This window comes from Strigops habroptila, chromosome 10, assembly GCF_004027225.2.
Source record: "Strigops habroptila isolate Jane chromosome 10, bStrHab1.2.pri, whole genome shotgun sequence".
Classification (NCBI taxonomy): domain Eukaryota; kingdom Metazoa; phylum Chordata; class Aves; order Psittaciformes; family Psittacidae; genus Strigops; species Strigops habroptila.
The window spans coordinates 36,649,388-36,673,516 of NC_046359.1; the positions used below are offsets into that span (position 1 = coordinate 36,649,388).

General features: G+C 45.9%; 1 protein-coding gene across 5 annotated transcripts in view; it reads left to right on the forward strand.

The window, feature by feature from the left end:
• The window catches only part of DUSP10 (dual specificity phosphatase 10), a 36,119-nt gene extending 13,658 nt beyond the window's left edge, over positions 1 to 22,461 (forward strand). For all 5 annotated transcript variants that reach the window (XM_030499667.1, XM_030499669.1, XM_030499672.1 and 2 more), the window contains 2 exons: positions 16,641 to 17,018; positions 20,140 to 22,461. In XM_030499667.1, coding sequence (XP_030355527.1) covers positions 16,641 to 17,018; positions 20,140 to 20,405 — 644 coding nt within the window. In that variant the 3' untranslated portion in view covers positions 20,406 to 22,461. The remainder of the gene's footprint in view (positions 1 to 16,640; positions 17,019 to 20,139) is intronic.
• The last annotated feature ends 1,668 nt before the right edge of the window (positions 22,462 to 24,129 follow it).

The following is a 24,129-nucleotide window of genomic DNA, read 5'->3' on the forward strand; positions in this document are numbered from 1 at the left end:
CACTGTGCTTTCTCTTTGCTCCCAGCAAGTGTATGGTCATGCTGGGCTTGCTTTGATACTTGCTATAGGTTCCTCGTCTGCTTTTATTGAGTGTCTTGGGTCATGATGGTGCCCTTCATCCATAAAAGAGGGAGAGGAGGTGCTTTGCAGAGTGAGGCTACTGCTGGAGTCCTACATTTCTGGTGGTAATCATTCTGTTGTACAGCCTTGCAACTAGGTGTATGGTTGTAGTCTGCAAGCCTTCCTATTCTTAGAAAAGTGGGATGCTGAGGGTGTTTTTACTCTGTGTTTCTCTGAATACACTGGAACTTGTATAGACCTCAAACTGGCAGTTTTTCAGTGCCTGAAGTAAGACCCTGGCTGAGATGGAGCTGCAGATCTGTAGTTGGGCAGCACCGAGCTGTTGGGCCTGTAGGCAGGCTGTGGGCAGCTCCTTCTCCCACCTTCCAACACTGGGTTTAACCGAGTCCTTGTAGGATTGGTTGGTCCATTTTTGGTTCTCAACCCTGAGAAATGTTAGCATCTGCCTCAAAGACCTGCTTAGCAGAAATCCCCTCCCCAAACTGTTCTGCCGACAGATATGGACACATGGTAGAATATAGAGGAAGCCCAAATCCTTTGCTTTTTGGATGTAGTGTTCGGCTGGGCCAGAGCAGACCTCACATGGGGAAGCGTGGAGTGAGGAGAATCCCCATCACCTTAACTCCCCTCCCCTCTTTTGGAGCAGGACTCACTCTGGGGTCGGATAGAGTTGAGTGCAGTACAGAGCAGCACTTAGGAAGGCTGTGGTGAAGTTTCCAAGCAGGGGAGCAGTGCTGGAAGCCCTCATTGTTTAGTTTCACTTGTCAGATAGGGATTTTTCCATCGTGCTTCAGCGCATGGCTGTGTTCAGGCTCCGAAATGAAGCCGGCAGTAGCTGGGGAGCCCTCTTTGCCTCCGTCTCTTATTTCCAGTGCTTTCTTTCGCTCGCTGCAATCTGGTCCTAATTTATTGCCAGCCCATCTGATCCCCTCCCTGTGTTGTGTTTGCAAACACTGGTTGCTAGCCTGCCTGTCCAAGTTTATGTCCCCCTGATCCGGTGCCACCTTCTCCATGTTTGGTGCTGCCTGTCAGCCCTGTTGCCGTTTGGGGCAAATCCGATCAGTGAAGCCAAGGGTTGAGTTACAGCGTGCTGGGGGGAGCAACGTGGCCCCATGTGCATTTTGGGTTTGGGTGCCTGGGTCTTTTTAAGCAGCAGAGAAACCCTGCGCTGCTTCCAAAGGCCAGGCTGTGATCTATAGATAAATGTATGTATGGAGCACCTTATTAGGCTCAAGTTAAAAAGAGGTGGCCTGATTTATTTTTAATGTAGTAGACCAATATATAAACTAGCGCTATGACAAGAGAGCATTGGGGTTTTATGTATGCTGTGCTATGGGGGTATTTTAAGACCTGTGTTCCTCCCTTCCTATCCTGTGTGTCTCTGCTGTTTCCTTTAACATGGAGTGCTTTTTTTGTCATAAATAAAACGTTTGCATAATTATGATTTCAGCTCCTTAGAAGCAAAGATCTGCTCATTTCTTTGTTCACAACCAATAGCACTTGAGACAGGCATAAACCCCCTATTAAAAAAAAAAACAAAGAAACAAATATCTGTTTCACAGTGCTGCTAAATGGGCTGCAGCAGGCTAAGCTGTCAAGGCTGAAGCTGCTGCTCCTCAGTCTGTTTGTATACAAAACAGGAAGAAGTTAGGTTTTCCCCCCATACCCACACACCTTCATACAAGACCATGATATTGCATGAAACTTAAAGGCCTCCCTTTTTGTGGTGCTTTTTCTTCTTTTTTAGGGAAGGAGAGGAGAAAAAACTACTGGTGTGAGCCCAGCATTCCTTCTGCCTGAGGCCAGTAGCAAAGCTGTTGCTGAATTTGGGGAGGCAGAGCATGGCAATGCAGCCCTGGCTCTCCCTGGAGGGGTTGTGTCCCTTTCCTTCCTGCAAACCCAATGGGGAGGCATCTCTGCCCTCCCAGAGCACCCCAGCTCAACGCAAAAGTGACCTGGAGCCTTGGGGGTCTGTGTGCTTGAGTTTGCCACTGGATTTAAAAGTAGGAAGTGGAAAATTCATTTGCATTCAGATGAAAAGTAGTAGTATTTTTCCTAGAATGAGATGCGTAGGTTTGGAGTTGAACATCTCTGTTTTCCAAGTTAAATAGAATCTGCAAATGAAACAAAAAAGAGAAACTGAAGCATCTGTGCCCATGCATTTCAACAGCCTTTAACACAAGAGCATTTGCCTTTGTCTCCCTGGCCAGTGTCTATTGGTATTGTCTTCATCCTGCCCTTCCTCCTCTGCCTTCAAGCCTCAGCAGCAGGAGCCTTGTGAACCTGCTGAAGTCTTGTGGTTAGTTTTTAAAGGCTTCTGAGTTTAACTGCAGGGAAACAGCAAATTCAAAAGCAGAGGTGCAAATTGCAATTAGGGAAATAATCCATTTCCCCCCTGCCATGTGCTTTAAAGCAATGACTGGACTGCTGCAGGGGGTTAGGGAGCAACCGGCTGATGGTGATAACAACTGGTTGCTTCTCTGTTCCTGGTCTCAGGAGCTTATTTATGCTCTGGCTTTCAGTCTTCTCATAGCTCATCTAACAGGGAAATAAACGAAGTGACTTGCTCTCATTACAGCAGGGAGTATAAGACCTGCCAGCAAACCACTTCATGCTTTCTGCCACGGTCTAAGAATAGCTTCAGATCTCTTACCACACCAAAGTCATATTATCAGAAGTTGGAACAACTGTAGAGAGATCGAGACAGCTGTAAAAGGAATAAGTACCTGGCTTATGTTGTCCCATGTTCATGTAAAATACTGCCTTCTGGAATACCTGACCTGGTCATAATCTGTTGCAAGGACATCATTAATTATAATTATGTAACTTAACGGTGTTGGTGTTACTTTAAGACCTAACTGGATGACACTGCACAAGTGTATTGGAGACCAGAACTTGACGCAGTGGTCAACAAATCCAGCTGACCAACGAAACACGTGCCTGGCACCTATTTCCACCAGAGATCTCCACTGAATAATTATTAGGTCATGGTTCTAATAGGGAAGTGTGTATTTTAAAGTGTTAAGCAATGCGTGTGAAGCGTCCAATGTGCTTCAAACTAAAGTGTGTTCCCTCTGTGCTGCAGAGGAAATCTGGCCCCATCAGTCACTGGGGGAAAAACTTCTGCTGGCTCTATTAGGGCTGAGATTTCACCTTCAGTTTTCAGGCTCTGATTGCTGGAGCTTAAAAAAGTATCTTTCTCCACTGGAATAAATGATTGCATTGGTTGCGACACTTGAAAATCAGTTGCGTATGTCTGCACCTTTCGCATTTAGATAAATTGGAGCAATACTGTGATTGTAGACCACCACAGCCTTTTCTGTATTTTGAAGGGATGCTTCTGCAGAGGAGTGTACCTCTAAACTTTGCTTATTCAACAGTAATAGAATGGAAGGTGTAGCATTTCCTCCCAGATGATGGCATCTGAGAGTTGGAAGTGGTGGCTTGCACAGTGCCCGTCACATTTTAACTGTCCTTGGGGGGAAGAGGGCAATGACACTGACTTGGAAAGGAAGGAACAGGAAGGAGGTTTGTTTTGGTGTTTGGTTGTGGGGGTTTTTTTTAAGCTCTTCAGCTTCTCATACCCTTGGAAACCAAACTAAGAGTCAAGAAGCAAACTATTGCATTAGGCAAGTATCTCTGAGGCTTGTAAAGAAAAATCTATCCCCAGTTCTGTTTAAGCTGGAGGGACATCTCCCACGATGTTCCTGGTAGGTAGATGTTGGGTTAGAATTACCTGGATGCCTCATGTGCTGCCCTTACCCTGATGGAGGTGAGACTCTCTACTAGTAAAATCTTTATAGAGTTGATTGCTGCTGTGTCTTCTGCCTTTCTATTATGAAGGTGAGCACGGCTTTTTTGAGAGGCTCAAGGTGGTAGAGAAGCTGTATGTGAAGTTTGAATGGAAGCTGAATGTTAGCTAATACAGATGGACCTTTTTACTAGACATACACGTGGGTTGTTTGCCTTCCAGAGCAGCAGCCAATGTTTTTACTATGCTTAGGAGCACAAAAGTTTGTAGTGAGATTACCTTGGCTTTACAATGCATTTGAAGTGGGGATCAGCCACTCGTCTTTAGACTGTGACTGTTTACTGTGTGAAAAGCCATGTTATAATTAGGGTTTTATTTATGCAAGCAACTCTGAAGTGAAGAAATGCCATAAATAGGAGCAGCGTGTACACACTTTTAACATTTGGCTGTTTTGCATGTTTAGCAGCTAACCAGGGGGGAAGTATATCTCAAATACTCAGCAGAGGCTTGCAGGGCTATAGAAGTCATGCTGTTTAAAGAAATAGAGTATGGGAATCCGTGAAGATGACCTAATGCATTGTCCCTTTGCGTGTGAGATAAGATTATGAGTGGTGCCATAGCCTTGTTGGGAAGTCTGGTGGGCCTGGGAGGGCGCTGGCTACAGCAATCACAAGGCTGAATTGTCGTGAGCAGTTGTTGGCCTGGAGCTTTGTTTCCTGGTACTCACCTGAACCCGTCTTCAGCACTTTTTAAACACCTCTGTACCGTAAAACTTATACTCTTGTGGAGGTTCTTGCTTATCACCAAGGTGTTTGGTAAGCTGGGGTTTTGTAGTTGTGTTTCCCTACTGCCTTGTGACTTTTTAGTACAGGAAGCTCTTTGCTTCAGTTAATATCTGTGATTAAAGCATCCTCCTGTCCGGAAGCATCTCTGCCCACTGGAGGTTGGTTTCGGTGTGTCCTCCCCTGCTCTGAAAGCTGTTGATTCCCCAGGAGCATGTGTCCCTCCAGAAGGTGGTCTCTGACCTGGTTCTGGAACTGTACAGCAGCATTTTAGGGCTTGAAGGAGAAGAGGGGGAGGTGGGAGAAGTAAGTTTGTCTCCCCTGTAGTGCAGAAAGGGGGTAGTCTGGCTAGAGGGATAACTGTGCCTAGATGTCTGGCCAGGGGAGCTCCGGCCAAGGCTGTGCAATAGTTGTTCTCTTGCTCTGTGACAGCGCACACAGCAGACTTGCTGTGAGGCCATGGATAAGTTATTTTAATCTGTCTGGGTTTTCTTTTTCTGTACTTTGCACTGTTTGTTACACTGAGCTTATCTCTCTTGTTGCAATCAGTGTGAAGTGTAGTTGACCCAGGTTCACCCGCCATCACCGTGTTCCCTTGGGAACAACACAACTGACTGTTGCAGAAAGTGGAAGACAGACTTAGGAGCACTCCTTTCTCTTCTCTTTTTGCTAAAGTGATAAACTGTAGGTGGTTTTCGTTCTTTTAAGGTTTGTTTTCATGCCTTTCTCTGCTTGGGTGAGCAGGTTACCTCTGTTCTGAAGGAAAGCTCTACTCCCAGTGGAGAGATCAAGGTCCAGAAGGGGCACAAGCTTATGATCTCCTGGCACTTCTTTTTAGAGGTGCCCCATAGAGCATGTCCCAGGGGAGTGTGTGCAGAGAGACCTGAGCCAGCAAGTCTGGGGGGAGCAACCGGGACCTTGTAGGTCTGGGTGGCACTTAGTCCCTCTTGTCATCAAGGTCCCTTCCAACCTGTACTATTATTTTGTGCTGCTTTGTACATGTGCATCGCTTTGTTGCCAAGATAATAGATTTGAAGAAGGAAATTGGGACAAATAAATTCAGAGAATAATAATAAAGTGATGTGAACATGTTGTCTCTAACTCTTATTATGATCTAGCTTTAAAGTGTACAGCATGCCTGGGTTAATTCCCACTTGATTCACTGCAACAGACAACTGCTTCTAGCTAAAGGTGATAAAAAGAACAAACGTTACTGCTTGTACACATATGAATTATCATATATAGATATTTTTGACAATGGCTTAAAGAGATTTGGAAACTAGAAAATAACTTGCAAGCTTCTGTCACATCAGTTGAATTGGTTGTCTCCAGCTTACTATGCCAAAGTGTGATGTTAAGCCTTATGTAAGCAGTTGATGTTTTAAAGGAAAAGCTGTTGTTAAAGCAGTTAACATGTACTGTGTTGATGATGGGCTGTAATTGTGCTCGGTGTCTGCTGAGATAATGGGGGTCTGTTTAGTTGGTGGAAACTAAAAACAAACCTTTTGCTGCCACTTAGAATTTGCTGGCATATTTTAGGTACAAAACCACTTAATGTGATCGTTTAAGATGAGGTTAGTCTTAGCTTCCCAAGTGTTTGTGTTTGTCCTTCAAGGCAGCATGGAATTGCTGTTGAAGGATAACACGGTGCTTATGCTTCCTGGGAAACATTAGTGTTAACTCACCTGTGGAGACGAGGAGACCTGGGCTGCTTTTAATCTGGCTGAATAGATTCTTTGTTTGATTGTTATTTAGCTCTGGATTCTGTAAACATGTCTTTTTTTCTTCTTCTTCCCCCCTTGACTCTGGAGTATGTGGAAACAAACTGGGTCACCTTTGTTTTGCCCTTTGGGATTTTTAGGATCTAGCCTTGCGTCCCTGACCATTAGGATTGGGATTTAAATGCTGGCAGGGCTGTCAGAGTGGGGCCTGGCTGGCACTATGCTAGTTCCAGTAGTTTGCTGCTATGTCAAGAGAGCACTCTTTATTTTCTCTGGGTTTTCTTCATGTACTTTGAAATACCTTGCTGGAAAGGGTCAGATCAGAGCCAGATGCTATTATTATTTCTAGCCGAGAGGATAGAAACTTTTCATTTTAAAAAGAGTTTAGATCCATTAGGAATGGATGGCACTCCCAAGTGCTGGTGTGGTATATCAGCACCCCGTTTTCCTTTCGTATTAATGCAAGTGTTGCTGGTATTTCTGATGTGGAGGGGCAGTGGTTTAGACCAGGAAAGAGCCTGTGTTCATCCTCAGGAGAAGCAAAGCAGCCTGCTCTTTGTCGTTAGAAACGATGGTAATGTGTCCTGAAGAGGTTGCCCTTAAAAGGGTAAAGTGAATAAATGGATGGCTGAACCATGAAAATGTCAGTGTTCTCTAAAACATGTGAGTTAAACAGAAACATCCACTCCTACGCATCCAGGATTACAGATGTCTGACATGGTGCTGGGACCATTCTCCCTGCTCGGATGTCCTGAGCCAAAACCCTTTGCACCGCACTGCAACTGGCTGTCTCCAGTTGCTTGAGGGATGCACATGGTGATGGGCAGGGAGAAAACTAGGAATAGGTTAAAAACCAAAACAAACCTGGTGTCTTGGACAAATCTGGTCTGCTCTACCTCTGTCTGTGAAAGCAGACCCATAGCTCTTTGTCGATATAAGACCATCTGTGGTATCTTTATTGCATTAACATAGTTTCTGTTCCCTCCCCCCTCGCTTCCCCTGCCTCCTTTGTACATAGCTTTAGCATTTCTTGATGACCTTTTTGTTAATATGATTTCCAGTGGGAGCATTTCACAGTAGAAGTATGTATTCCTTCAGGGTTTACGCTGACATTTCCAGCGATTATTTAATTGGACTTCATGTTAGCCTACATCCTCATGGGAATGCATACTTTTGCTATGAGAAGTTGTAATGTGTCTAATTTTGAGTTTCTGCTGTAAACGCTTGCCCTCCAGGGAGGGCAAGTCCAGTCCTTGACTGTGGCTGCAGAATTGTCATCATAGTGTGTTTGGGATGCGGGGTTTCTTGTCGTATTTCTATTTACATTCCTGTATAACTTAATCCTTGTACCAAAATTGAGAGCAGGTCTTCTCCTTTCACCTTCCTGACTTGCTCCCCAGTGATAACACAGCACTCTGAAGGATGCTGACTTGTGGTTTATTTTCCTGTTAATATATTTTTGGTGTTATTTTTCCTTTCCTTTCAAATGGGCAGACTCAGCATAGGGGAATTTCCAGTTACAAGCTGGAACCACTGTCTTGAACTCACAGATGTGGTCCAGAAGTATTCACAGCAGCTTCTGGACAGGCTGGTGAGTAGGCCAGAAGGTGGTGACATCTCTTGGGAAAACTGGTGAGTAAGGTAGGGAAGAGACATGTGGGATTTGCATGGGTCCAAAACTTAGGATCTGAGGAAAAACTAAGTTTAAGGCACAAAAATAGAAATAAATCCCAGGACGGGTTTCCTAATTACAGGTTTAAAAAAAACTAATTATTGTTTGTTTCTAATTTGAGCTAATCTGGATGATGTAGTGGTCCTCCGAGGAAGAAGAGTGAAGGGATGAGAGCTGATGGTGGAAAGAAGTCATGCATTGAGGTGTGGGAGTTGTTGGGGGTGACAATGTGGTGGAGAGAGGAGCTGAGAGTGGAATTGGGCAGAGCCAGCATCGCTGGTACAGCCTGGCAGGGGAAGGGGCTGAAAAGGCCAGTGGGAGAGGATGTGCTGTGGCAAAGGGTGTGAGCCATAGTGAGATGGAATTAGAAACAGCATGCAAATACATGCACACGTGCCTTGGTGCTGAGGGGAAACCTTGCCTCTTTATCCGGCGTCACACTCTTGACTTCTACAGGGACCTCAAAGCAGTTGTGTCAAGGATGTGCTTGTAACTCCTCTAGGTCAGGATTTGTGTACAAACCAACCTCTCGGGATAGTTTCCACATGGAAAAAAAACTGACCTTGCAAGCTGTGTGGAACGCAGGGTTTTGCCTGGTTTTGAAGTGCCGTTGGCGGCTTGGTTAGAGGCAGAGCCTAGATTAGATTGAGTGTGTCGAGGTGGAAGCTGTGCTTTGTGAGCTATGTTTACTTTTACTTCTTTATGTTTGGTTAAAGCTTAATCTTTTGCAGCAAGGCTGATGCTGAATGCCATGTGGGCAACAGGGAAGGAAACCCTGTGCAGGGTCTTTTAAACCTCCTGCAAACAGGTGAGGAATACACTCCCAGGACCAGGAAGTCAGACCTGTTTTACTTGCTAGCAGCAATAGAAGTAGAAAAACTTTTAGTTATGCCTTTGATTTTGGGAAATGGGGTTAATGTGGGTTGTTAAGGAGAATGTGGAGGCTTATGTTGTTAAAGGATGGATTTTTTTGTTCCTTCCTCCCCCTACCCCCTTTCTTTAACAGCAGGAATGGTAGTGTGTAAACCAGTGCTGGTGTCACTGTGGTCTCCCTGTACTGCAGAGGATGGGCTTCCCTCTGTTGTGGGCTTGACCTTACATAAATCTCCCTCCAGTGTTCTAAAACCAAGCAAACAAACCCCCCAAACCACAATTTCCTTGAAATCAAAGGAGCAACTCCTGGTGTCACCTGGGTGAGTGTTGTCCGATAGATCCCCACCTCTATTGACAGAAGGGAGTTGCCCTTCTCATCTCAGCTTCCTGCTGTGTGGGCCAAACACAATATTTTCAACCATGCAGAGCTTCCTACAGCAGTGTGGGCAAGCCCTGAGCGCTGTTCAGCAGCAGCTGTGGTGAGAAGGACATCTGCCTTGGAGAGCAGGAACACTCCTACAGTGACCTGCTTGGATTAGCCCCATTGCTTTAGAAGAGGCGTGGGAAGCAAAGCCTTGCTTGAACAAGGGAAGAAGCTGTCTTGAGTTGTTCAGGGAATTTGAGCATCTCTTGTTTCGGAACCTTGGGATGAACAGAGAATGATCCCCAGTGTGCACTGTGAACCATCATAAGATGGTGCCAGCAGCAGCAGTGGGAGAGTGTGATGGCTAGATCTTCACTGAAAGGTGGTCTTGTCTCTCATGCAACCCCATTGCCTTCATGTCCCCCCTGCTAGTACCCAGTAGTCCTACCCATGCTCAAGAAGGAGGGAGTATTAGGTGCTTTTCTCCTGCTTTTACTCTTTCAATGTTATCTGGTGGTGGTGGAGATAAGGTAGTGGGCCTTCTGTTTGGTTATGGCTGAGATACAAGGTTTGTTGTGCACAGCCATAAACTTCTGCAGACATGGGTGTGTTGGTTGGTGTATGTAGAGGTGGTCTGGGTGGTTGCCCATATCCTCGGAGTGGATTAGGCCTATACTGGCTGAATTCTGCTTCAGCCTATAAAGCCCCTTTTCCCTTGGTGGAAGGAAGCAAGCTGTGATGCTTCAAGCCTACCCATGTCGGAGGGGAGTGGTGTCCTTTGGGTCATCTCTGTGCTGGAGTGCGCTGGTTCACCGTGCGTGGGAAAGCACTCCTACCATAGATGTGTGACCTGGGGACAAGTCATTGCCTCCAAATAAGCTCAGTCAGCCTCACCCCTCCATAAACCTGCCGTGTGAAGGTCAGCACAAGGAAAGCAATGCTACCTACCTGCCGAAGCCAGTGAGGACTGTAGCCTGAGCCAAAGGGGAAGAATATGTGACAGTAAGGAAAAAAAGATATGCAAACATGGTGCTCAAAGGTAAGTGCATCTCACTTGGTACTACTTTCCATGGTACAGGAGCAGCCTGAGTACTGACATAAAAGCGATGGTGGCTCAGCACCCAGTGTGTCACCTTTCAGCAGGACCTCTGGGCACTGATGGTGGCACAGCAGGAGGGTGGCCATAGGCCCTGGACCATTCTGCCAGGCTGAGGAAAGGCACAGCATCTTGGTGGGCAAAGCATCTGGGCAGTACCTGACCTCTATTTTTACATGCTGGAATCACGTTTGCTTAATCTCGAGGCATCCTGCACTTTGAATCAACTTGACACAAAGTCATCTGTTCATTAATAACACAGGAGCAGTTTAATTGTTGTCTTAGTGGAAAAATACATGAGACTGTCATCAGCTGTTGCTTCTGGCAGTGATTTTCTGCAGTAATGTAAATAAATGAGGTCACAGGTTTAAAGGAACAGGCTGTACTTGCACAAATTCAAAGCGTCATCTTAAACAGATACGCACCAATTGTCTGGATAACTCCGTCCTGTGCCCCAAATGCTCACTGTAACATGTTGACCTTACACACACTCAAACACAGCCATAGGGGCTCAGTTTGCTGTTGGTACTGACAGGGTGCATGCTGAGGGGGTGTTTTAACACTTGGCTTCGTTCCTGAGTGAAGCTTTTGGTGGCCAGAACCCCAGTATCCTGATTTCTCTGCTGCTCCCCCTGTGAGACCCCAGCAGTGCAAGAGGAGGGGAAGTTACAGACCAAACATCTCTTCTGCTGATGCTTCACAGCATCCTGCAATTGCATGTGCATGTGTGTCTGTTGGTTTTATTTTTTTCCAGCTGGCTTTGTGGTGTTGTAATCGAGGATGAGTGGATCCAGAAATCCGCCTGGACAGCTTTGAAAGCTGTATAAAAGGTCTATTTGTCTCCCGGGACCACGTGTTCTGTCTAAATGTGGATCCCACATCTGCAGCCTGTCATGTATTAAAAATATGTTCCCATTTGCAATTGTAGTGGGAACACCCAGTACCTGCCACGCTCAGAACAAAGTGTGGCCATGCCGATGAGGTAATGCAAAGGTATTGCTTTATGGTGAGGGTATTGCATGGTTAACTGCCTCTCTAGAGCGCTCTCACAGAGGGAACAAGGTCACTTACTCCCTTTATTGTGGGGTTAGAGCCTGTTTCCAGGTAGAAAACATATTGCAGATCTACCAGAATGTATTGTAAACCCACATCCTATTTGCTTGTAGTCACACTGCCACAGAGCAGCAGCGATGGTTGAGAGAGGTGCCAAAGAAGATACAGAGGAGAGGCAGGTGGTACTGTACTCCTTGTACTGTAATTCTCAATCTTCTATTAAAAACAAGGAAAAAAAAATCACCACAAAAACCCACAACTAACCAACAAAAAACCCTAAAACACTTGTATAAAACCTGTGCAGGTAAGCTTTATTGTTCTTGCTTTCTTCAAATATGACTGTTTCTATTGTAAGGTCATGGTCTCTGTAAAAGCTGGGTGCCTAGTTCCTGCCATACTTTTTGTGTCAGTTGTGCATCCTATTTGCCCTCTTCTGATGGCAGATGACAGACACTATGTTTGGCATGGTTTTTATGCAAGCACCATGCTGCTTGTCTTGTTCTATTTGTTCAGAGCTGCTTTGGCTCCTGTTCATCTGCTCACCTGGCCTCGTAGCGCTGCTGTGAGCTCTGGGCCCCTGGGTGGCTTTAATGCTGGGAGATCTGTGCCCAGCTGCTGCCCGGGTGCTGTTCAGCAGGGGATTTTGAGGAGCATTAAGAGAGATATTTATGGGCAGATGGCTGCAAAGGACTTGAACAAACAAGTGTGAATAGTTGGAGCATGTGCAGTGCTGACTTGAAACTTCCTACAAGTTTTGAGGTCTTGGACAATCCAAAGTCTGTTGTCACTCGCTGTTTTGGCAGGGCAGGATGCTAGAAGATGTCATGCAGTGATAACTGCAAAAATATCTGTTTCACATCAGTGGCAAGCAAGAGCTCTCTGTCTTCTGTTGTGTTTTGCTACATAGGCAAAGCCATCTGCCACATGAAGTGTCCTGCTTCATTGAATCATTTCCTTATGGAACAAATACCTTGAGTTCCCCAGTGTGCTGCGCATCCTTGCATGTCCATCTTCATTAGGATTTGAGTAGGTTCAGCCTCCACTTGAAAGCCTGCCCAGCAGCTGTTTTGGAGCAGAGTGTGCACAAAAGCACTTGATGTTAACCTGCATCCATGTGTGGGCTGTGTCAGACTGGCTGGGCGGTCAGGCTTTTTGCTGTTCTTTGGTTATTAAAGCTGTGTGGTATGTTTAAAGCATGACATTCTGTAGAAGTGGACATTGGCAGCTTATCTAGCTGTTGTTTTATCCCTAAAGGTGGCTACAGAGCTGAATCTAGGCTTCATGGCTGTTGCTCAAACTGCACTGCTATGTATGCTAATGGTCTTTCCTGGTGGATATATCGTATTGCCTCTCTGCTTATGCTGCCTGTGTATGGTGAAGGCTTTTTGCGTAGATGAAAATAACAGCTGAAAAGCTGCTTTTAAAGTGCAGCTTACTTCTGTGCGAGTTAGAAGCTTTTGCCAGGTTGTGTTTCTCCACTCTCCCTATTACAGCCCTCTGTAATGCTTCCTTCATGCCCCTGGTTTGGGAAGGCTTGAGCAGCTTCAACCACGAAACAGCTTCTGTTACAACAGAGTGGAGTCTCTGTGTCATAGAATCAACTAGGTTGGAAAAGACTTTTAAGATCATCAAGTCCAACCATTACCCCAGCACTGCCAAGTCCATCATTAAACCATGGCACTAAGGGTCCCCAGGTCCTTCAGCTGTTCCTCATGAGACTTGTGCTCCAGACCCTTCACCAGCTCCGTTGTCCTTCTCTGGACCCACTCCAGCACCTCAATGTCTCTCTTAAGCTTCCTTGTGATCTGAAGTTGCTGTCAGGAGCAGTGATATTGAGTTTAATGAATCTACTCTTAGACCAGGCTTGCAGTAGCTATGTGTTGGCCTCCTCTCCAGGTACAGCCTCTTCCCTCCCACCTCCTCTCCTCCACTGCATGAAGACTTAAATGCTGAAATAGGAGGTGTTTGACAAAGCAATACAGATGCACTTGAATGCCGTGTACATTGTATTTACCTTCCCGTGGAAAGTCCATCCCTCTTTGACGCTTTCTGACTGGTTGTAATGTACTTTGCTTGGACCTTTTTTGGGAAGTAGTCTCAAACTTTAGAAAAACCAGAATGTTATGCATATGTGAGCTCCACTTAAATTACACTAGTGCCTCATAAATCAGCTAGGAGCAAGGATCATGCATGGTGAGCATGACAAGAGTGAATTAAGGGAACAGCACTCACGAGATGTGCATGACTCTTATGGCAGTGCAGGTCCAAGCTAAGATCCTGCTGTTGGCTTTGGAGTTCAGCTTCCCTGTGACTGCATCTTTTGGGTACCAGTATTCTTGTCTAGTCCTCCCTTGTTCACATGTCTGAGCCAGTTCAGGTTAGTAATCATCTCCTCAGTAATGTGTTGTTCTAGGGACATGCTGAGAGTTGCTTGGGTATGGTACTTTAAATATTGCTTGAATTGACTTTTTAACTCCCTACCTACATGAGGGAGGAGAACAAGGAGGGGGGGACATGGACTCGCATTAGGGAAGGTGATGTCTTCACCGGTGAATGTCAGGAAAGAAATTGTGGGTAAAGCTACTGAGTGTTTGTCTGTCCCATTTGTTCAGGCACCTTTTACATGGCATATTTGGGGTTGCCTTCTTGTCCTTTGGCCTGATGCTCCTGCTGGAGTGGTGGGGACTGCCCTGCACTTCTTGGTCTCTTCTGGGCATAGTGATAACAGAGGAGCTGTACATGATGTATGGTCTCTTGTCCTGTCCTCCTTGTTCGCATCTACTGGACCAAAGCTCACACTAAGGAAGAGCTGATAACAAGACTAATGGTGCCTTCTGGCCAACAGGACAGACAGAGGCCCTGATGAGAGGACATAGGGGGCGAGGAAAGAGCTTGCTCTAGGCTCCCTAGGTCTGTTGTATCTTACAAGGCAGCTGGTGAAGCAGGATGGTGTCTGCTGCACCACCACTGTGTCCACCTGAATGATGAACCAGTGGGATCCTACCTCTGCCTGTGGAGTCACTAAAGGAAATTATCTTTCAGGGGTTTTCTTGGGAATCCCATTGGATGTTTGTATTTGTGAGTACCCATTGAGTACTGCACAGAGCACCGAGATGCCCACTCTATGGGCAGGTGTGTGGACACGGTGAGATGCAGCACTCAAGACATAGCCGTCAAAGCCTTTTGCTGTGTCTGAGTCAGAGTCCTTGAGACAGCGAGTTTTGCTCTGTTTTAAAATAATCCTTTGCTAAATCGCTGTGAAAGAGCCTGGAAAAGACAAATAACCCTTTATTTATTTATTTATTTTAAAAATAACACTATCGGGATGGTGACATTCACATTTGTTTTGGCTAGCGTAGCTCTTTCGAGTAACTTCAGCGTAGCTCTCCCTCCGCTTCTGGGTTGTGTTTTTTTGGCTTGCATTTAACAAAGTGCAATTGAGTCTGAACACTTGGCCCGTCCCGACGCGGTGCATGACTCCAAGTATCCTGGTAGAGCAGAAACGTGCGCTTTTGTGGGCGAGGAGGGAGGAGGGGGATGGATATATCACTGCATTTCTCCTCTTTCCGCCTTTTTCTGTTGGAGGAGCCACCTGTTAGCATTACATCAGCGGCTCCCAGGAACTCTTCTCCTACCAAAAGGCGTTACACAGAGTAGTTCTTGTATTGTTTGTGCTCAAAGAGCTGATGTCGTGCCAGCTGATGTCATTGTGTGCTCTCTGCGATCGCTATGGGAACCGGGCAGGTGGGGAGCCCGAGGCTGATGTAATTGCGGAATGAGGTGTAGAAAGAAGGTCTGGTCCTGGTGTTCCAGCTCTGCCGAGCTGGCAAAAGGAGAGGGAGGGGGGAAATGCTGCTTTAAAAAGCCAGCAAGATGTGCAATAGAGCCAGGGAGGCACGAGCCAAAAGAGTAAAGAAGTGACTTCTCCCTCTCCACTCAGATCCATTTCCCAATCCATATTAATGTCCTAAAAATAACTCTAGCTAGATATTTTCAGGCAATGAGAACAGAAAAAGGAGAGATGTTTGCCACATGTGAAGTGAGCACCTCAGTTGCTGTTGGGTTAGGAGAAGAGGTTTTCTTTTGTTCTCCTGCACAAATACATATGTCCTGTTGCCTGGACCGATGCCAGTGTGAACTGTGCCCACCTGTCATAGAATCATAGAATGGCTTTGGGTTGTAAAGGACCTTAAGATCGTCTAGTTCCAACCCCCTTCAGGGATGCCCTGCAGGGCTGCTCCCGGCAGGCAGGTCTGCTGTGGACAGGGAAAGCTAAAAGCCTGTCCCAGCTGGCTCACTGGGCTGCTTTGTTGTGATGCTAGCCCATTTGCTTGTCGTTTTAGTGATTTCCTTCTTGGAAAATGCCTTTTGTCACATCTCTTTGCCTCTCCCACAGGCTCATAGGTGAGGCAGCCTCAGCACACTGATTATAGAGTCATAGACTGGTTTGGGTTGGAAGGGACCCTAAAGCTCATCCAGTTCCAACCTCCTTCCGTGGACAGGGACACTTTCCACTAGAGCAGGTTGCTCCAAGCCCCTGTGTCCAACCTGGCCTTGAACACTGCCAGGGATGGGGCAGCCACAGCTTCTCTGGGCACCCTGTGCAAGGGCCTCATCACCCTCATAATGAATAATTTCTTCCTAATCACAGAATAGCTTGGGTTGGAAAGGACCTTAAGATCATCCAGTTCCAACCCCCTGCCATGGGCAGGGACACCTCACACTAGACCATGTCACCCAAGGCTCTGTCCAACCTGGCCTTGAACACTGCCAGGGATGGAGCATTCACCACTTCTTTGGGCAACCTGTGCCAGTGCCTCATCACCCTCACAGTAAAGAACTTCTTCCTTATATCTCACCTGAACTTCCCCTGTTTAAGTTTGAACCCATCGCCCCTTGTTCTATCACTACTCCCTGATGAAGAGTCATTAACCTAAATCTCAGTCTCTGTCTAACCTAAACTCCCCTCTGTCAGCGCAAAGCCTTTTCCCCTGGTCCTGTCTGATGTTGCACAAAGGGTGTTTGCCTCTTCCTTGGCACCATCAGCCTCGTGGCGGGGAGGACAATGTGTGCTGCTGATTCATGCCACCCTTATCGCTGGCAGCTGTGCCCAGCACCAGTCACTGTGACAGTGGTAGTGGGGACAGCAGAGCCAGCTCCAGTCCTGTGCTCTCATGAAAGGTGTCTCCAAAGTGCTGCTGACCTCGGGGTATGTAACCAACATATCTGCTTGGTCTCTCTTCCCAGGAGGACTCAGCGGTTTCAAGCAGAACCACGAAAACCTCTGCGATAACTCCCTCCAGCTCCAAGAGTGCCCGGAGGGGGGAGGCGGGGTCGGTGCATCCGCCGTGCCCCCCACGCTACCTCAGTCCATCCCCACCACACCAGACATCGAGAACGCTGAGCTCACCCCCATCCTGCCCTTCCTCTTCCTTGGAAACGAGCACGATGCTCAGGACTTGGAGAAGATGCAGAGGATGAACATCGGCTACGTAATCAACGTGACCACCCACCTGCCCCTGTACCACTACGAGAAAGGCATGTTCAACTACAAGCGGCTCCCGGCCACTGACAGCAACAAGCAGAATCTCAGGCAGTATTTTGAAGAGGCTTTCGAGTTCATTGGTAATTACCCTTCACTGGAAATACTCTTGGTGGTTTCTTTTTTTACCTGTTGTAAGGATCTAGAGTGAATTTCATGTTTCACTGACTACCCTGAAGGCTCTGTGAGGCCAGATTTGCTTTTCTTTAGGTTGTCAGAAATGCTGATCAGCACCTCATGTTTCTCCTTGTTCTCATCTCTGGCATATCTTGTGAAGTAGTGTGGGGGTACATCATCAATAGTGATGCCTACCTCCAGGCTTCCAAATCCATGAAACACCAGAAAACTGTCACTTTTCTTATCCCCTCTTCTTGATTCCTTTGCATTCTTAGTTCTCATGGTGGCTTCCAGCCAGTTTTTCATAGTAACTGTTCTTAATGATGGCTGAGTCTTTCCTAACTTAATTGCATGAGTAACTGACAAACTTTCACACTTCACTTGTTTCTACCATTGGATTTATAACTCCAGAGTGTGTGTGTGAGTGGATTGTGATGAAAACTTGTATTAGTAAACTCCTAAACCCTGTAGGCTATGTGAAAGAGTTCACCACAGACATGCAGCTTGCTGGGGAGATTGCTGAAGAAATAACCCAGCAACATTACCCATGTTGCTCTGAACCTCGCTGTGACCCACACAGCACAACCCTCAGCCAACTTTAGGGGTGCATTCATCTCTGGTTGGTCGTCTAGGCGAAAGCCAGGTGGCCTCTTTGAGCAAGGCTGGTTGATGAGGACATCAGCTTGTAATACTGAAACCTTTTGAGGACCTTCCCTTGCTCCTTTATATGTCTTTGTGGGCACAGCTTTTGCAGTATAATCAATGTCCACTTGCGCTTCCCCAGCACAAGTATGTGTCCTGAGAGGTTTTCTGAAATATGTGAGTTTTAGAATATAAAATTGATATATAAAATTATATATCAGCATATATATTTGTGCTGGCTGAGGCTTGGCTCACATCTTTACCAATACTTCAGGCTCGATGGTGGAGGGCTAAACTAAGGAAGTGTGCTGTGCTAGATCACAGCTTAAGTCCTTAGCTGACCCCATGCTGAAGTGGGTGCAGAGCTGTCTTCCTCCCTGCTCTCAGACCATTAATGTTTATGGCACTTGAGTCAGCGTGTGGGTACAGGGCTCCTGAAACTCAAGCCTGCTTGTGCTGTTGGGCTCGGCAAGGATTGTGCCCCGGCTGTGGGACTGGGTCCCAGGGCAGGAGGTCCAAGCTCAGCATATTCTTCTGAGCCCGTCTGCCCCTGCCATATGCCTGGGCAGGGGCGCTCTGCTCTCAAGCAGACAGCTTGCCACAGCTCTGGCTGCGTTTGGGTTGGCAGGGGGTCATTGTGCGCTGATGCACGCAGTCTGAAGCCATGCTACTTCAGTGAAGGTGACCAGGCAAATCACTGCTGACAGTGCAGCTCAGATGGGGTGCAGCATTAAAGCTTGAGTCTTACCACTGAGAGCTTCTACCAGGAGCCCTTGGGCTTGTCCTCTACAGTGTAGAGGACCAAAGGATCTCTACTTAAAACCAAATCTTCCCTAGTATTCCTAACACAACCTTGGCTTTACCAGTAGTGCTGATTGCCATGTTCATGCTAAGGTGAACGCCCCTTTTTGGGTGAAGAGAAGCCTCTCTGAGGGCAGGGGAGAGGGAACCTCGTTTTGATCCTTTGGGAAGAAAAGCTGGGTAAAGAAGTCCAGTAAAACCTTAAACTTTGAATTCAACAAGATGGGGAGGTGCAATAGGCTAAGCTTACGTAAAGAAACTCTAAAGCTCTGTTGAGGTCCTTTGAGGGTCCTATGAACCGCAGGATTAGAGCTCTTGAAACGGCTAGAAGATAGTGTTTGGCTTGTGACCTTGCCAAGGGCAGAGAAAGCGGCCTTGCTCTGTAAAGGTTTAGAAAGTGTTTCAAACCCCATTTTACTTTCCATTTAAATAATTACAGCTTGAGGGTCTGTCTGTGTTTTTAATAAACAAATATTTCTCCATTGAGAGTTTTTCCTCCATAGCAAATCGAGCCAGCTGGGGAAGTAACTAGTCAAAGCTTTCCCTTCCTCAGGGTAAACTTTAAATTGCATTTGAGAAGATTTGGAAATGTTTAAACAGCAGATCCTTGGCCTCTGTTTCTTTAAATATGTCTTGAAACAACCACAACCAAACCCAGGTTTAGCTCAGACTAAAGCCATAGGAAGTGAAATCATCAAAAACTCTTTGGGAAAGTGTGTCAAAATGCGTTAGAGAGTTTCATCTTTCTGAAATAGTAACTGGCAAAACTGTCTAGAGGGAAGCTGGCTTCATTTATGCTTTCACAATGCAGGTTGAACATGTGGGGTTCAGGATGAACCATACTCTTGGTGGGGTTGGGTTCATGCCAAAACTTGAAAACTAAATTCATGCTTCTCCTGTAGATTAAAACAAAAGAAATGGATTGAAGTGTCAAATCTTGGAAGTTTTATCTCCTGTGGGAGATACCAGAAGCAAGCTGTGGAAGATGAGGATGGTGTGGAGTAACTCTCCTCTTTCTTGTGTCCTATTAGCACATAGTTCCAGGGGCTCTGTCCTCCCTAATCCTGCCCAGGTTGCATCCCTCTAAGTGATGTATCATGGTGAAGAGCATGTGAGCGCATGACTGTGTGTATCTAGCTCCTGCTTTTGCAGAGACAGCACAGCAGAGTGCCCCGTTGAGGCTGCTTCAAGAGTAGCTTTGCAAAAGGCTCAAAGAACAACAGGAATTGAACCTGAAAATAGCTGGTTTTTGAAAAGGTAGTGTCCAAGTAATGCAGTAGCATTTTGACAGAGGTGGAGATTGAGCTTGAGCTGCCTCATCACAGGCTTTGACCTATGGGTTGCTGCTCATGCTCCCTGGCAGCATACATAAGCAACTCAGCAGTGTCTCTCAATGTGCAGTTTGCCTAATCAAGAGATAAAAGGGAGCATGAGGACTTTCAGTGTTACTGGCCTGTGTGTTTCACATGCAGTAACTCTGAAGCCCCAAAGGAAGATGAGCTGGAGGGGAAGGGAAAGAGATGATGCTGTGCTTGTAATCGAATGCCGGGACTTTTCACATTAAGTTACTCTTAATTGCACTGAGCTTTTTCTCACTTTGAAACTGGCAGAAATCTTACTTCCTTCTGTCTTTCTCATTTCCAGAGGAAGCTCATCAATGCGGAAAAGGTCTCCTCATCCACTGCCAGGCCGGTGTCTCACGCTCTGCCACCATCGTTATCGCGTACTTAATGAAGCACACGCGCATGACCATGACGGATGCCTATAAATTTGTGAAAGGCAAACGACCAATCATTTCCCCAAACCTTAACTTTATGGGGCAGTTACTGGAGTTTGAAGAAGATCTAAACAACGGTGTCACACCGCGCATCCTCACACCAAAGCTGATCGGCGTAGAGACCGTGGTGTGACGGTGAGGATGCAGTCAAGGAAGGGGCTAACCTGTTCTTCACCTGATTTGGGGCAGTGATGGGTGGGAAGTGGGTTTTTCTTTTTAGCTTTCAAAGGGGGGGTTTTGTGGCAAACTTTTTGTGAATAAAAACCTTTTTTTTTTTTTTTTTTTTTTTTTTTTTGATAAGGAAAGGTTTTTAAAAGATCCAAGAACTTTGCCGTGTTTGGGATGCTGTTGTGATTTCCTTCCCAGATGCCGGCAGAGCAGGGAGGTTTTGGAGCAAAAGGAGTACTTTTTAAAATCAAAACAAGATGAAGAAGAAATACTGGGCTTTCCCTCCACCCCCCTTTTTATTTTTCCCTCCTCTCCAGCTACTTGTAGAGTTTATGGCTAAGTAGTCTGTGCAGGTTCATAGACTGAAGAAACTTAAGTTGAAGACAAAACACAAACAGCCAAAACAAAGCAGAAATAAACCCCCCCCCTGAAACAGAAGGGCCTTCGTTCTGCAAAGGCATTGCTAAAGATAACCTAGCAAAATGCTCACTGATGCAAAGGAAATTGGAACAGCTTCAAAAGTCTGCAAGGCACTTTTCACACTCCTGACTCAACCTAAAGACAAAATAAAAAGAAGTTTATTTGGCGTGTTTCATGTTCCAGTTCTATTTTTCTATTTTGGGGTGTAAGGTTTTAACAGTAAGGGGACTTTGATCATTCTATGCCATATGCCTTCACTGGCTTCTTGTGCAATAATAATTTGGGGTTTGTTTTGAGTGTTCAAACCAATTATGAGTTGGCTGCCGACTAATAAGAAGATAATAATTTTTGAAGTCTACTAGTGTAATGGCAGAGGCTTGGTTCAGAAAGGATAAATGAGAGCAATTATTTCGTTCCTTTATATGATTTTGATCCTGGTTACAGTGCCATAAACCTTGTTACATATGTATATCAGAATGTACAAAAATGGAGAACGAGCAAAGTTTATTTAAAACTATTTTTCGCACAAAATATTGGTGTGCTTCAGTTGTCTATGTAAAACAAAGAAACAAAAAATTTGATTATAAAACAAAAAATCTTTTGGCAAATGTGTGTCCTTTTATTTCTTCAGCAGTTTTCCATTTTCTCTCTATGGGATGGATTTTTGTGCTGTTGTTCTTGGTTTGGTTTTTTTTTTTTGTTGCAGTGTACATCTCCCTTTGACAGAACTGATATCTCTTGTTTGGCATCTCCTCTTCCCTGTTTCGTTCCTGTCCTCTGCTGGTGGAATGTGTTCTCTTTATTTCCTCATGTATTCCTGCATCCTTCACTTTCTGTAAGCGGATTTTTCTCTCCTGGAAGTGCATCAGTTTTGGAGCTGTTCGGCTGAATTAGCACTATTGGTGAGGGCTCTTTGGGACAGACCTGTTATTTCTACAGCTCAGTAGCCATTTGGAAAAATAAGAAATAAACTTCTTCCACCAATTCCTTTTCATATTCCTGCAATTAGCTTATCTTCTGTTACAACACTGTCCGGTTTCTAGAAGTATGTTGGTCTCATGTGTGCTTTTCCCTGGCCTCTCTATAGCCCCCTCCTCTAGCAGTTCCATGGTCCCTCCTCCTGGGATTTTCCCCTTTCTCTTGCCCATCTTTCCTTCATCCCCCTCCTTTTCCAGCTGTGTCAGTGTTGTGTGGTGCATATTGTAGGGCTGATGTTTCTGCCTGATGGTGTGTCCCTGAGACACCTGACTTTTACTTTCCTTGTATTTACTTTATTTCAATGGTATGGTATAACCTGATCTCTTCTGGACTGTTACCAACTCTAAAGTTTATTTGTGTGAGCCTAAAGTCACTTAGAAAACATTTCTCGTATCACTCTGTTTGTGCAAACTGATATATCCCAGGAAGTCTGGTAGCAGTGAAGGTTTTTCCTAGATGGAAACTTAGATGGACGAACCAAGTTTAAAACAGGACTTGTCAGAAAACTTATGTATGATCACACTAGACATGTATATTTTTGTGGACATTTTACTGAAAATGTTGTTACTATACAGATATTTTCTTGAAACTTATCCCTTTATTAAATTATTTTTCTACTGGAATTGATTTTTTTTATAATTGTTTTGTAATACCATCAGTGTTGGTCCTTTTGTTGAGATGCACTTGGCAGCGTGGTGCCCAGATAGCAAAACCTCTCAGGCTGTGACCATTTGTGGGGCTGAGTGGCTGGACAGGGAAGCTGCTGTTTGGGAGCCCTGGTGCTCCAGGAGGAAGGATGATGTCCCTTAGCAAAGATGGTCTCCTTCCTTTCCCCCTTTACTTTCATTAGGACCCAACCTCTTTCAGCTGTTCCCCATGAACTGCAGGTGCAGATTGTTTGAGGAGGTTAGAAAATCTCTTTGATTCTTGCCAGAGAAGCAAAAGTAGCTGCAGTGGGGCTGAGGGATGGGTGAAAAGTTGGTCCTTGCAGCCTGTGTTCATGGCCATAAGCTCTACCAGGGAAATAGGTTATTCCTAAGCACAAAGGAGGACTTGATTCAAAATTGGTTTTCCCTATTACTACTATTTTCTTGTTCCTGTGCTAAATGGCCTGATGTGAGCATCTCCAGCAGGAGTAAGGAACTGCCTCACTGATGTGACCCGGAGCATCCTCTTGTTCAGCCTCAGCCACCACATGCTGCCTTGGATCAGGATCGAGTTCGCAGCCATGTAAGTTCTTGTGTTTGGTTCTTATTTAAGCTAATGAATAACCCTCACAGCCTTGAGTAAGTTACTGGTGAGGGAGGATCTGATGTGTTTGCCTTGGTAGGGCTGAGCAGTGTTGGTGCTGTATGCATGGATGTGGAGTTTGGAAGCCTTGCTCCCTGTGCAGAAACCCTGTCAGCTTTTGTGCCCATCATGATGAGAAGTAGTGCCTGGTTTTGCTTTCTAGTGTGATGAACTTGGAGATGATGGGGTAGGGCAATGTGAGGTTGTGAGTGAGCGGAGTATGCTGTGGGTCTGTCAGTAGCAGAGGTGGTCTGGATGAAACCTCTACTTTGTGCGGACCTGTTCCATTGGAGGCGACTGGAGCTGGGCTGGAGGAGAGGAGCTCAGGAGGGTTATGTCCCACGAAGGGAATGCTGTTATTGAGGCAGAATTTACTGAAGCTAGTGATTGATCACTTGACATCTTTATGCCTGAGGGCAGGAGAAATTCAGTTAGGGTTTGTATGAGGCCTGGGAGCCCTGTTTGTGTACATATGTGTTGGGAATGCCTCCTTGTCAGGTACCTGATACAATGCACTGCAAATATGTGCCTGTGTATCAGTAGAAAGCCCCTGTCTGAGCATCGTGCTCCTAGTCAGGGAAAAATAGATTTGCCCTCATTTCTAGGAGGAAGCAAGGCTGAAGGGGTGGGGGCCACGGTTGTGAAGGGGTTTAAGCAGGCATTGGTGTTGCTTTGACATAGAAACCTACCGAAAGGCTATTTCTGACTGTAAGGTCAGAATCGAGGCTTGACCACTGATCTCTTGCACTTATTGCTGGCTGCAATGCACTCCCAGCCTCTCTGAGATGAGGCACCGTTAAATCAAAGCCCAGATTGGGAAGATCATTCCATAGCACTTCCTGTGCATGCATTGGTGTCAGTGTGTCCCCACTTAGCATCAGCATTGTGTGCGAGGTGTGCTAAAATAGGTACAGTCCTGGAAAATGGATTACCTCATAACTTGTTTTCCGCTTTTCCCCTTCGGGAGCTTGGGACAGACCCTGAGTGCTTGTTTGAGAGCA